The following is a 13,566-nucleotide window of genomic DNA, read 5'->3' as shown; positions in this document are numbered from 1 at the left end:
AATCGCTTTTTAACACTCCACCTTAACTTGGAGTTTCTCCAACCGCCAAAGGTTTGTAATATCTCTCAGTCGTCTCCTTTCTGCCAGATGCCCCGAAAGGACTTTACCTCCTGCTAATATTCAACAAGTTCAAGTAGTGCTCGAACTTCTCCGTCGGTAGCGCCTTTGTCTAACATATCAGTTGGATTGTGTTCTGTAGCTATTTTATGAATAGAAAACCTGTCTTCTTCCAGAACATCACAGATAAAATTCAACCTTACATCAATATGCTTGGTTCTCTCATGATACACTGGATTTTTAGCCAAACTCAAAGCACTCTTACTATCATAGAATAACACCGGTTTCTCCACCTTCAGACCCAAACTCTGCACCAGACCATGTAACCAGATACGCTCCTTAATACCTTCAGTCATTGACATGTATTCCGCCTCAGTCGTCGACAGTGCAACCGTAGGTTGTAAAGTAGACTTCCAATTGACTGCACATCCAAACAGGGTGAAGATAAAGCAAGTCAATGATCTTCGTTTTACCAAGTCACCCCCGTAATCAGAGTCTGCATAGCCAACCAGACCATCACCATGGCCTTTATCAACATATACCAGACAAATATCAGACGCTCTTTTCAAATATCGCAAGATCCACTTTACAACTCCTCAGTGAGCTTTACCCATATTAGCCATAAACCTGCTCACCACACTAACCGCATAAGCGAGATCTGATCTCGTGCATACCATCGCATACATAAGACTTCCAACTGCACTTGAATATGGAACCGTCTTCGTATAGCTAATCTCTTTATATGTAGCCGATATAGTGCTTCGATCAAGTTTAAAGTGTGCCGCCAAATGGGTACTTACCGGTTTGGACTGATCAACAGAGAATGCCTGCAGAACTTTCTCAATATACTTTTCTTGAGAAACCCATAGCCGTCTTGCTTCTCTATCACGCCAGATCTTCATACCTAGTATTTTCTTTGCCGCACTCAAATCCTTCATCTCAAACTCACCCTTTAGTAGAGTCTTCAAGTCATTAATTACAGCCATGTTTTTAGATGCAATTAACATATCATGCACATACAACAACAAATACACAAATGAATCACTAGAAACTTTCTTTGAGTAAACACATTTATCAAACTGATTACGAGTATAACCATTAGACACCATGAAAGAGTCAAATCTCTTGTACCATTGCCTCGGAGACTGTTTCAAGCCATACAGAGATTTATTTAACAAGCATACTTGGGCTTCTTTAGAACTGTCGAATCCCTCCGGTTGAGACATGTAAATCTGTTCTTCTAGATTACCAAATGTTGTTTTTACATCAAGCTGCTCAAACTCCAGATCAAAAGCACCCACCATTGTCAAAAGAATCCGGATGGTTTTGTGTTTCACCACAGGAGAAAAGACTTCATGGTAATCGATTCATTCCTTCTGTGAGAACCCTTTTGCCACCAATCTCGCCTACTACCTAGCAGGTTCAACACTAGGAATTTCCTCATTTCTTTTCAAGACCCACTTACATCCCACTGGCTTCACCCCTTTTGGTAGTGCAACAAGATCCCAAGTTTTGTTCTTTTCAAGAAACTGCATCTCTTCATTCATTGCCAAAATCCAAGTTTCTGCATCTTTACTCGCGACAGCTTCTTTATATGTCTTTGACTCATCAGAGCTAAGATCATCACCAACCACCAGTGCATAAACCACATAATTCATGTCACATGTATTGACATATCCTGCAAACCTAGCTGATTTCTGAATATTTCTCTTTCCCTTTCTTGCTGCTATGGAATCTTCAACCCTAGTACCAGCGTCATCAACTTCCCCCTCAATCGGTTTCCCTTGAGGTTTTGACTGATCTGGTTAATCGGATTGATCAATAGTATTATCCTGCTGCTCTTCCTCTAACATAACTATGTCAGGAGTCTCAAACTCCACCCTCTGGTCAGCACCACAATCTTTTGTACCTGCAATACTTTCACAACTTCTACTCTAATCAAGCATAACTGATTCATCAAATGTTACATCTCTGTTAATAAGAAATTTACTAGGATTTTTACCTTCAGTACACCACAGTCGATAACCTTTTACTCATGTTGCATACCCTAGAAATATGCATTTTACCGCTCTCGGCTCCAACTTACCATCATTCACATGAGTATATGCAAGGCATCCAAATGATCTTAGATTAGAGTAATTAGAGGGTTTATCGGACCATACCTCTTGAGGAGTTTTTAAGTCAATTGTAGTTGATGGAGATCTATCAACCAAATAGCTAGCAACGTTAATTGCTTCAGCTCAGAATTGCTTAGATAAGCCAGCAAATATGCGCATACACCTAGCACGCGCCATGAGAGTTTGGTCCATTCGCTCTGCAACTCCATTTTGCTGTGTTGTATGTCGTACAGTGCGGTGCCTCACTATACCTTCTTTCTTGCAGAAATCATCAAATGGAGCGTTGCAGAACTCCAACCCATTATCAGTTCCTAGAGTCTTGACCTGTTTACCCATCCGTTTTTCAACCATGGTCTTCCACTCCTTGAACTTCCCAAACACCTCATATTTAGACTTCAGAAAGTACAACCAGACTTTTTTCGAATAATCATCTATGAAAGTGACAAAGTAAGAACACCCTGCGATTTCACCGGATAGGGACCCCATAGATCTGAATGAACATACTCCATAATTTCTTTTGAAGTGTGATGAGCGGTACTAAACTTCACCCTGCGTTGCTTCCCTTTTACCCAAGCCTCACATAATTGAATTTTGCCTATCACATCCCAACCAAATAAACCCTGCTTGCTCAACACAGACAACCCTAGCTCACTTATGTGACCTAATCGACGGTGTCACAAATTTGTCCTGTCGTCATGTTTATCCAAGGATTGGGATACCGCCGCCGTTCCCATCACTGAACTGCCCTGTAGAAAATAAATTCTATGCTGCAGTTTTCCCTTCATCTTCACCAGAGCACCTTTTTAGGACTTTCACCCACTCACTTTCACCATGATTTTTTAAACTATTCTTGGCTAAGGTGCCAAGAGAAATCAAATTCTTTCTGAGTTCAGGAACATATCAAAAGTCAAATTTCCTGAAAGTACCGTTATACAATTTTATCTGCACTATCCCGTTCCCCTTTATGGCTAGAACCCCATCATCATCTAACTTCACCGTTCCTTTCGACTCCTTAAAAGAAGTGAGTAGATCACGAGAGAACGTCATATGGTGAGAAGCACCGATATCCATAATCCAGGAATCAGCAGTACTAGTACTACACGCTGTCAGAACTTCACCAAAGTCCCCATCATTAGAACTATCTTGTACCACAGCAGCACTGCTGCCACTATTACTAGAATCAACTTTTGTATTCTCCTTCTTCTGTGGACAATCCCTTTTAACGTGCCCCTTCTCCTTGCAAAGATAACACTTAACTTTGCTAGAGGATTTTGATTTTGAACACGACCTCTCATTTCCGTTACCCCTCTCATGTGGTTTTCCCCTACCTGCAAACAGACGTGAACCTGAACTCTCTTCCAGAGAAACCTTTCTTTTCAATTCTTTCGACATAAGGGCATCTTTCACATCATTAATAGAAATTGTAGTTCTATCATATAGCATATTATCTACAAAATTCTCATATGAACCAGATAGTGAACACAGTAAAATTAAGGCTTGATCTTCATCATCTACTTTAACCTCAACCCCTTGAAGATCAAGAATGATACAGTTAAAGGTATCAAGATGATCCTTTACCTGATTACTTTCGGACATCCGGAGGGTGTAAAGACGTTGCTTCTGATATAGCCTGTTCGTAAGAGAGTTGTTTTGGTAATTCTCACACAGTTTATTCCATAGCCCAAAAGCCGTCGTCTGATCAACAACGTCCCGTAACACCTCATCAATAACTGACAGCAAGATCGCGGAATGAACCCTTACCAAAATCTCTTTATTTATCTTATCCTTCGTGTCTTTAGAAAACTTATCTTCTCCCTCCAATGCAACATCACATCCTTGTTGAACCAGAAGTGCCCTCATCTTGACCTTCCAGAGCGTGAAGTCATTCAACCTATTAAACTTCTCCAGATCAAACTTATACGAGGACATCTTCAATCAATGAGATATGACTCTGATACCACTTGTTATAAGAAAACGAGAAAGAAAACAAATAAAGAACATAGAGGTTTTACGTGGTTTGGTGACAGTGTCTCAACCTACGTCCACGGACAGGAATCGAAGAGATTTTATTATACTGATTCAAAGAGTTACAGTCATGTCATACGACTAACTATAATTATCTATTTATAAGCACCCTAAACCCTAAGCCTATTTGTTATTAATTAGGATAAGCCCAAAAGAGACCCTGCCAATTGAAACAACTCTTTTGTTTTAGTTTCGGGTTGGATAGATAACTAAATCCAAGTCATATTTTAACAAAAGATCAACATAAATGAGATTTTTGAGTCTAATGAAAATACCATTGTTTATTCATATTATATAACTGTATTATGGGAACAGCATTTTGAATCTATCCTCGGAAGGGTTTGTCAGGATATGAGATAGGTGGCATTCCGGGGAGGTCTTAATTGGTGATGGCTTCATTAAGCTGACTTTTCATCTTAAAAATTGCAAATATTCAATTCATCTCCACCGTCAGATGATCCACATCATCATCTCTAGCTAAGTCAACTACTCTATTCTCCCTTGAAATAAATATACCAAATTCCAGGGTTTTTCAATTCGTAAAAATCTAATTGCAGAAAGAAGAAAATAATCGATCGACATGGATTTCGAGCTGAGCTAGGGTTTAGGGTTTGTAGTTTTGTTTGATTTGAAACAAAATTAATCAAATTGGAGATAGATAGATAGATAGATTATGATGATGAATGGAGCCAATTCTTTCTACCCTCATGATCAAGTTCAAGGTGTAATGTCGTCGTCGTCTTCATCCATGGACCCAAATCCAGCTGGATCACACCAATCCTGGTTTCTTTACAATCTCTCACTCATGAAAGAAAAATTCAACCAGGTCCAATCCCTAGCCGCCCTTTTCTTGTCGCCGCCGCACGAGTCAACGCCCGCCGCCGCCGCCATCCCCACAATGAGTACCTTGATCCAAGAAATCATCTTCACCGCCTCCTCCATGATGTTTTCCTGCCAGCAAATGTCCCTCGCCACCAATTCCCCCCCTCCGCCGCCCCCGCCGCCGCCGGATAATTTTGACCCCCCAGACAACAAACCCGATCCCGAAACCGGCGGCGGCACCAGCCGCCCCCCACTATTCCCCGATTACACAATCCTAGATCACTGCACCACATCGTACAATTGCAGCAATCCGACGATGACGGAATTAGGGTTTGGAAATTCCGACGAGAATCTGAATTCAGACATCGTCGAGCTGGCGGCGGCGGATCTTCTGGCGAAGTACACACACTACTGCGAGGTTTGCGGCAAGGGATTCAAACGCGACGCCAATCTGCGGATGCACATGCGGGCGCACGGCGAGGAATACAAATCGGCGGCGGCGCTGACAAATCCAAGGAAGACGAAGAAGGAATCAATGGATAATAATAGTTGTAATAATAATAATATAAAGTATTCGTGTCCGCAGGAGGGGTGCCGGTGGAACAAGAAGCACTCCAAGTTCCAGCCATTGAAGTCGATGATCTGTGTGAAGAATCACTACAAGAGGAGCCACTGTCCGAAGATGTACGTGTGCAAGAGGTGCAACCAGAAGCAGTTCTCGGTGCTGTCGGACCTCCGGACGCACGAGAAGCACTGCGGGAACCTCCGGTGGAGGTGCTCCTGCGGGACTACGTTTTCCCGCAAGGACAAGCTCATGGGTCACGTGGCATTGTTCGCCGGTCACGTGCCGGCCATCATCCCCGACGCCGCGCCGGTACATAATTAATTAGTTTATTGGAATCTTGCGTTTAATTTAATTTGGATCACTAGGTAGACAGATAGATAGATAGATAGACAGACATCTACAGGTGATTGAAATAAATAAATAAATGGTTTTTATGTTTGTGCTTCGATCGGGTTTGTGAATTCTACACACATGCGGAATAAGATTATGGGTTTTTATTATTAATCTCTTCTCTCAAGTACGATAAAATTATACTCCTTCCGTTTCATATCTATCTATCTATTTACTTTTTGCACAGAGTTTTAGAAATATTAGTATTATATCGAGATGAAATAAAAGTAAAAAAAACTAAACTAACCTGATTATTAGTATTGTACGGTAATGACATGTATGTAATATATTATAAATTGAAAAAATATTTGTAATATTAGTTAGAAAAAAAAAAAAAAAAAAAAGAATGCATACTTTGTTATCAACGTACTAAAATAAAAATGTGGATAGATTGTTAACGGACGGAGGGAGCACTAAATTTAATTGGATAAAATTGTTGAAGAAATAATAATATTATAATATTATAATATAGTATGTAAAAATAAAATAGAAGTATTTTCAAAAATTTACTAAACAATCAATAAAATGTAGCGGGTTAAATAGAAAAAAAAGTTAAAAATTAATTATTATTTATTAAAGTAATTAAAAGTCCAGTTGGATTAAATTGTTTATTATAAATAAATTGCATAGGAATTTAACAGATGACAAGAAAAGAATAGTGATATAATTTTGGAATAGATGAATTGTATATAAGTCTTAATCTAATTGCAATAGATAATTCTGAGGAATAAGACTCTACTTAATGTATATTTTGGTAAGTTTTAATACTATTTTGATCGAAAAAATATCACATTAAATAATTAATTTTTAAATAAATAATTTTAACTATTTCTAAAAAATTTCAAAACTCTATCTATATGCTATGTAATTGCTCACTTATTCCTTTACATTCTTAGAGAATTAAATATCACATCCTTATAGCACAATACTAATTTCAATACCTTACAAATTATACTAGTAAAAAAAAGAAAAAAAAAATCAAATTAGATAAGCCGTGTATGGTAGGGAAAACCATCATACGTCCATATAATCACAAGTATACTTCCACACCACTAAATCATCCATCCACAGACAATACTAATATTAATTTTACAGTATATAATACTTGTATTGAAAAAAAGTATTACTTGAAATATCTGTTTTTTGTTATTTTAAAGAGACTTCGAACAACAATTTTAATAAAACAAATTACAAAATACCATTTGAATGTTGATTAAAAAATTATATTATTTTCATTCGGTAGATAAGATGTAAGTATGTAGAGACTAAAATACCATAAGAGTTGTAAGAACTCACATCTAATAAGGAATGTGTGTTAAAATAAATACTTTGATATTATTTATATAAAATAATACTACTATAATACTTAATCATTATTATGAAATTACACTTAATCAATAAGAAAATGCTTAAGTTATTTGTAAAGATATTAAACAACAAAATATATTTATGGTTAGACAAACTACAATAGAAACCAAAAGAGACTCCTCATAAGTGATAACATATATATTTAACTTTGGGAATCCCTTGAGAAACAAGCAATATATCATCCCACAATATTCCCATCAATGAGATATTGATTATAATTAAGCACATTATATAATTTATTTAATTTAATCCTTCTTTCAAATTAAACCCTAGCTACAAGACAAGAATATTTGTCTTGAGTTCCATCCAAGAAACCTCAAATCAAAGCAACATATATATATATGTATATATACGGCTTATAAGGAATCATATATCTTCATTAGTCGCGGGATTCATAGATAGATGGCTCAGCCGGCGGCACCACCACAGCGCTCGTCTCTGGTGAGATGCATCGGCTTGATTTTGGTGGCCCTTGTCATCCTCGTCGGCCTCATTGTTATCATCACATGGCTTGCTGTCCAGCCCAAAAAACTCAGATACTCCATAGAAGAGGTAACTTTACTAATCATGTGTGTTTTTTTTTTTTTTTTAAGAAAATAGGGAAAAAAAAATGAAAACACAATGTGAGTGAATGTGGGAAAAACGTAAATAACAATGAATAATTCTTTTATTTTATTACGGAGTCTTTTTTTTTTTTTTTTTTTTTTAAGATTTTCACTATTTTTAGTGAAATAGTTGTGTTGTATGTAATGATTTAAATGAAAATTGTGGCACTTTAATTTAGGTTGCACTTGTAGGTTTTCTAAAGATTTGTACGTTACCAAATTAAAGACATATTTTCATTTATTATATATTACACTAAATTTAATTTTCAAAATGAAAACCCCACAAGCTAACACACCCTGAGTTAATTTGTTAATTTGGTTGTAGTTTGGAATTAATTTGAAATGGAGTATTGAGTTTTTGTTTAAATAATATTTTATGTGATAGTTTATGAAAAAAAAAAAAAAAAAAAGCATATTTTCTTTAATTTAAAATGTACAAGGTCAATTATATTGATTTGAATTCGAAATGGTACAAAAAAATAAAAAAATCATGCTAATATTCAATGGAAAATCTAGAAATTACACAACAAAAAATTATAAGGAAAAAAAATACTCCAAATAAATAATCAAACCCTAATCTGTTTGGCATTAATTAATGAATAAATTAAATTAGGGTTCGATCAGCGGCTACAACCTGACGAAGAGCAACCATCTGAACGCCACCTTCCATTTGGTCCTCCGGGCGACAAATCCGAGCCATCAGATGTCGCTGTACTACGACAGGATCACCGTAACGGCGTCGTTTGAGGACCAGAAGCTTTCAATACTCAATGTGTCCCCGTTTTACCAGGGGAGGACGAATGTGACTCATCTGGACCTGCAACTGGCGGCAGAAGGGGTGGCGCTCTACGGAGCGGTCGCCGGAGACCTGAGAATGGAGCAGGCGGCGGGGTACGTCGACATCGACGTCGAATTCCGGGCTAAGATCAGGCTCAAGTTTGGGGTTTTCAAGGTGCACCGGAAGCTTAGGGTTTTATGTGGCTCTGTAACAGTCCCCTTGGGGAAGAAGCCTATGGGGTTTGAGAGGGTTTGGTGTGATGTAGATAGATATTAGAATTGGTTTTTTAATTTTTTATTTTTCAGGATTATGTTGTGTTTGTAATTTGTTGTTTGTTGTGATGCTGTGCGTTTGAATTCTTTTGGTAATTGAATATCTATATAGGACACATATATTAAAAGAAATGATTTTTCGTCATCATAAATGACACGTTGTCAATGATGTGGCTCACCAGAGTGTTGATTTGATGCTTACGTGTTTGATTTGTCAATGTACTTTGCAACTTATTTTTTGCCTTTCTCTAAGATAATGTATCCACAACAATATCAAAACACTTCGTCCCAATTAATTTGTTCATCTTAGCTGAGAGGTTTAGATATTATATAATTAGTAAGTAATTAAGAAATATACTAGTAAAAATAATTATGATTAAAAAAATAATTAAAGATTAAGATTACTAAATAGTTTAATTAAAATAAAAAAAATTATAAATTATAAATTTAAAATTTGATTAAAATATATAATTATATTTTTAAACAAATTATGCGAGATAAAGAAAATACAAAATAAAAACAAAGATAAATTAAAACGTGATTGTTAATACAAAATGGTGTGTATGGGGCTGAGCCCAATAACTTTTAGAAAAACAAGCCCACTTCTGAATTCGATCCATTTCTGTCTAAGTTAAGGATGAAAACTAATAAACACTATAAATATAAATATTCTAATTATTTAAAAAAATAAAAAAAATAATAATAAAAGCCTTGTGCTTGAAAAGAAAGGATATTAAGAAGGGAATTACGTGAAAGAAGATGATTAGTTGGACCACATTAGAAAGTGAAGTTTGATAAGACAGAGGTACTGTGTGCTTCAACAGTTGTACTTGTTTGTTTCAATTACTAAATTAATTGATCTGATATATGGCCTCACTCGTCACGTTCGGGTCTGTCTCTCAAAGGAAATATGTTTTGTAAGAAAAGTGACAATAATCTCTAATCATTAACCTTGTCTCATAATATATACATACATACATACATACTTATATATCTTTAAAAAAAAAAAATTAAATGTGGCATAAGTCTAATCATTTCAATCTATGTCCATTTTTTTTTTATTTTACTCAATTAAATATTGGCATATGTATTATTTTTAAATAATTAGTTTTAGTGTCCCAAAATGTTAGAACATTGCTAATGACCATTAATTATAATTAAGAAAAGTAATTAAAATAAATTTGGTTGAATGAGAATGAACCTAACCTACTACTAGAAAATGACTTGTAACAAATTTAGAGAATTTCTTACAATAATGAAATTCAACCATATTCACATATGTCCCTTCTTGCTACCAAATCAATTTCCCAACAACATTTTAGACTGTGTTTGTTTAGTATTTTTTTGGTATACAAATTTTCAAAAATACTACTGAAAAAAACATACAATATACACATATAATAGTAAAATATTAAAAATATTAATTATTATGTATTTATATATAATTTTGTCCTCCAAAGCTATCTAAATTTATATATAATTATGTCATTATCTTTTATTTAAATTTATTAGTTAAATATTAAATAAATTATAATATTTTGTCATCCGAAATTTAGATACTAGTTTGTCGCGGACTAGAACCACGATATGTATATATATATACAATGGAATTTTAAAAATATAAAAATAATAAAAAAATCTGAAAAACTTATAGTTATCTTTACTTTTTCATTTATTGTACTTTATTAATTTTATCTAAAAGAACTACTCCCTCTGTTCCAATACAATAGTTTTATTTACCATTTTTGTCTTATCTCAAAACAATAGTCTCATTTCCATAAATAATCATATCACCATAAAACTATCTTTACTTTTTCATTATTATTACACAATTGTCACTACTTTTTACACTAATATATTCACAAGGACAAAAAAGTCATTTATTCTTACTTTTTTATCAACTACCAATATAATATCAATATTGTTTAAATCATATGTTCAATACAATAAGACTATGATTTTGAGAATGAGGGAATATCAAATATTTGTTTTTTTTTTTTTAATATATGTTACATCTAAATTTATTTACATTAAAAAAAAATCAAATATATATTTAACTATAGTTACATAAAAAATTACTTATCACTATTTTATTCTTTTTGTAGTAATATATTATTTCTATTATGAAAATTATCACATAAAAGATCTGCTTTTATTTGAAATACTAATCTGAAAACACTTATTTATATAAATCATGCATCAATTTTGATTCAAACAATTATGTTAGATGGGTTAATTTATTCAGTTCTGTTAATACTTAATTATCATTAATTCTAAGGTAATAATTGTTTTCTTTTAAAAAATATCGCAATTAAATACATATTTTCATTCAAACTATGGCAAAAAAGTGACCTTTTTCTATATGTAAAATATTGCATACAAAATTTATTTTCTTTGAAATTTGTGCCACTTTCAAAATACTTTCAAACAACCAAAATTTGTCAACAACAATTAAAATAATTAATAATGGAATGTGTATTTTGTATTTTTTTATAATAATAATAATAATAATAATAATATATTCTTCAATATTCAATTTTCTGTAAAGAACGTCGAAGGTAAAATAATATTGACCCATGTCTCATACTTAGAGCATTGAAAGATGGATTAAAAATAAAAATAAAAATAAAAAATCAATGAATAAAATTTTAACAATAAATAAATAATAAATAAATAAATAAAGAGAAGCCAAATGAATTTTTTTTGTCACTTATTGAAGTAATTAGTGTAGTGGTTGAAATAGACATAGTTTTAATTCATGCAATTTAGGCACGTAAAATAGTTAGTTGCACCTACACAAGAGAATCATTTATTATTCCCAATAAAGACAATTATATATTTCTAAATTTATTGGGTCCCTTTGCTTTCAATTTATGTTATTTAGGAATGAATACTTGCACACATATAAATAATAGCCTAATCATTTTGTCACAGCTTTTCACTCCACATCACATGTTACTTCAATTTTTATTTTATTATTATTATTATTATTATTATTATTATTATTATTCATATTATTAGTCCCAACAAAAAGCTTTCTAGCCAAAAGAATTTTAAATATATTATTTGACCATTCAAATGGATTTTTATTTTCTTTAAGTGGGCGCCATAATATATATGTATATATATATTTTTATTTTCCATATAGTTTGAATTGAAAGTTGTAGATATTATATACTCCCCTCATTCTATATTAATATATTTTTTTTTTTTATTTAGTAAATTTATTCTAATGCAAACAATAAAATACTTTAATTTTTTATTTTATTTTTATCAAAAATTACGATAATGTACTTTAATTTGGGTAAACCCCCGGATCCGACAGAAAAGTTACATTAGGCGAACCACATATAAAAGGTGACATGAGGGGGTTTGAACCAATGACCTCATTGTCACAAGTCCAACCCCTACCCCACTAGGCTATCCCTTACGGACACTAGTGGTCATTTTGGTTTCGACTTTTTGATTGTTTGCTTTCAAATCCAACATATTTCGACCGTAAACCACTTATTTTTTTGTTTGAATTGAAATTTCAGTTTTTGTTTTTTGGAAAAAAATATTAATAATATGTTTAACAATTCACTTGCACCAATTCGACATTGCCAAATATAAAAAGACGGTGAAAGGTTGTGTGCTGTGGTAATATATAGGATAAAATATTATATATTTTAAGTTGCAGTTTAACAAGAAAAACATATATAATTTCGTTTGGTATAATAATCAAATTAGCTTTCAAATATGTTTTATACAGAAATAGTCTTATATAGAATTTTTCATTATCTTTCTAGGCCACGATTACAGTATTTATTTAAAATAAAAATAAAAATCAACATGCATGGGCAATACATAGCAAAGAGATAATAATCAAGAAAAAATTTTAGTGTGTCATCTAAACTTGATCCAATGCAAGAACCTACATGTTTTGAATATGGCGGGGTTGGATATATTAGGCTCGAATGTTCTACGGTCAAGAGAATAAAAAAATATGAAGACAAAATTGTTCATAACTCTCTTGTAGTTACAAAACTCAGTATAAATCCTCCATTTACTTTAAAAATTGCATGACGTCCTTTTATACTTTCAAAAATATTGCATGAAACCCTTCTACAATTTCGAAACTCAATGTAAATTTTCATTTTACTTTAAAAAGTGTGTTCAAAACCATAGGAGAGTTATAAGCAATTTCTACCAAAGATGAATATCAAGTAGCATGAAGTGATGACAATGAAAGTATTGTGGCTACTAATGATGTTGAAAGTGATAATGAAGAAGTTGTTGCTTTGATAATCAACAATAGCGAATTAAGAAAAGCTCACGATGATACCTCTTGTGAAGAAAATTCTGAATAAACTAAAGAGCTTGATGTTGGTAAGTTGATTGAAACATATGAAGATGTGGTTGATAAACAAAAAAAGTCCCTTAAAAAAAAGAAAAATTTCTTGAGACAATTAATATATTAGAATTTTTTAATGAAAAGTTCGATACAGAGATTGATCAACTGAAGGATACTATACAAATGAAAAATATTAAAACTAATGATCTGAAGACTAAAAATATGTGTTTAAAA

At 33.1% G+C, this 13,566-nt stretch overlaps 2 protein-coding genes across 2 annotated transcripts; both read left to right on the top strand.

Moving 5' to 3' along the window:
• Positions 1-4,728: 4,728 nt before the first annotated feature.
• Positions 4,729-6,073, top strand: LOC127244229 (protein SENSITIVE TO PROTON RHIZOTOXICITY 2-like). The gene has a single exon (XM_051264672.1). It carries the CDS (start codon positions 4,873-4,875, stop codon positions 5,905-5,907), a length of 1,035 nt encoding a protein of 344 aa, XP_051120629.1. The 5' UTR covers positions 4,729-4,872; the 3' UTR covers positions 5,908-6,073.
• A 1,660-nt stretch (positions 6,074-7,733) lies between these two features.
• Positions 7,734-9,158, top strand: LOC127244300 (NDR1/HIN1-like protein 10). Its single transcript, XM_051264772.1, has 2 exons — positions 7,734-7,896; positions 8,563-9,158. Exons 1-2 carry the CDS (start codon positions 7,747-7,749, stop codon positions 9,001-9,003), a joined length of 591 nt encoding a protein of 196 aa, XP_051120729.1. The 5' UTR covers positions 7,734-7,746; the 3' UTR covers positions 9,004-9,158.
• The last annotated feature ends 4,408 nt before the right edge of the window (positions 9,159-13,566 follow it).

The sequence above is a fragment of the Andrographis paniculata genome, unplaced genomic scaffold, assembly GCF_009805555.1.
Source record: "Andrographis paniculata isolate CXL003 unplaced genomic scaffold, ASM980555v1 Contig9END, whole genome shotgun sequence".
Lineage (NCBI taxonomy): Eukaryota > Viridiplantae > Streptophyta > Magnoliopsida > Lamiales > Acanthaceae > Andrographis > Andrographis paniculata.
The sequence above is the reverse complement of the archived record's forward strand: the minus strand, read 5'-3'. Positions and strand labels throughout refer to the sequence as shown.

What these genes read in the sequence shown, in the direction of transcription:
- LOC127244229 (XM_051264672.1), top strand. Translation starts at nt 4,873, where the DNA reads ATGATGATGAATGGAGCCAATTCTTTCTACCCTCATGATCAAGTTCAA.
- LOC127244300 (XM_051264772.1), top strand. Translation starts at nt 7,747, where the DNA reads ATGGCTCAGCCGGCGGCACCACCACAGCGCTCGTCTCTGGTGAGATGC. An exon ending in TCAGATACTCCATAGAAGAG is followed by an intron (nt 7,897 to 8,562) that starts GTAACTTTACTA and finishes AAATTAAATTAG; the next exon opens with GGTTCGATCAGCGGCTACAA.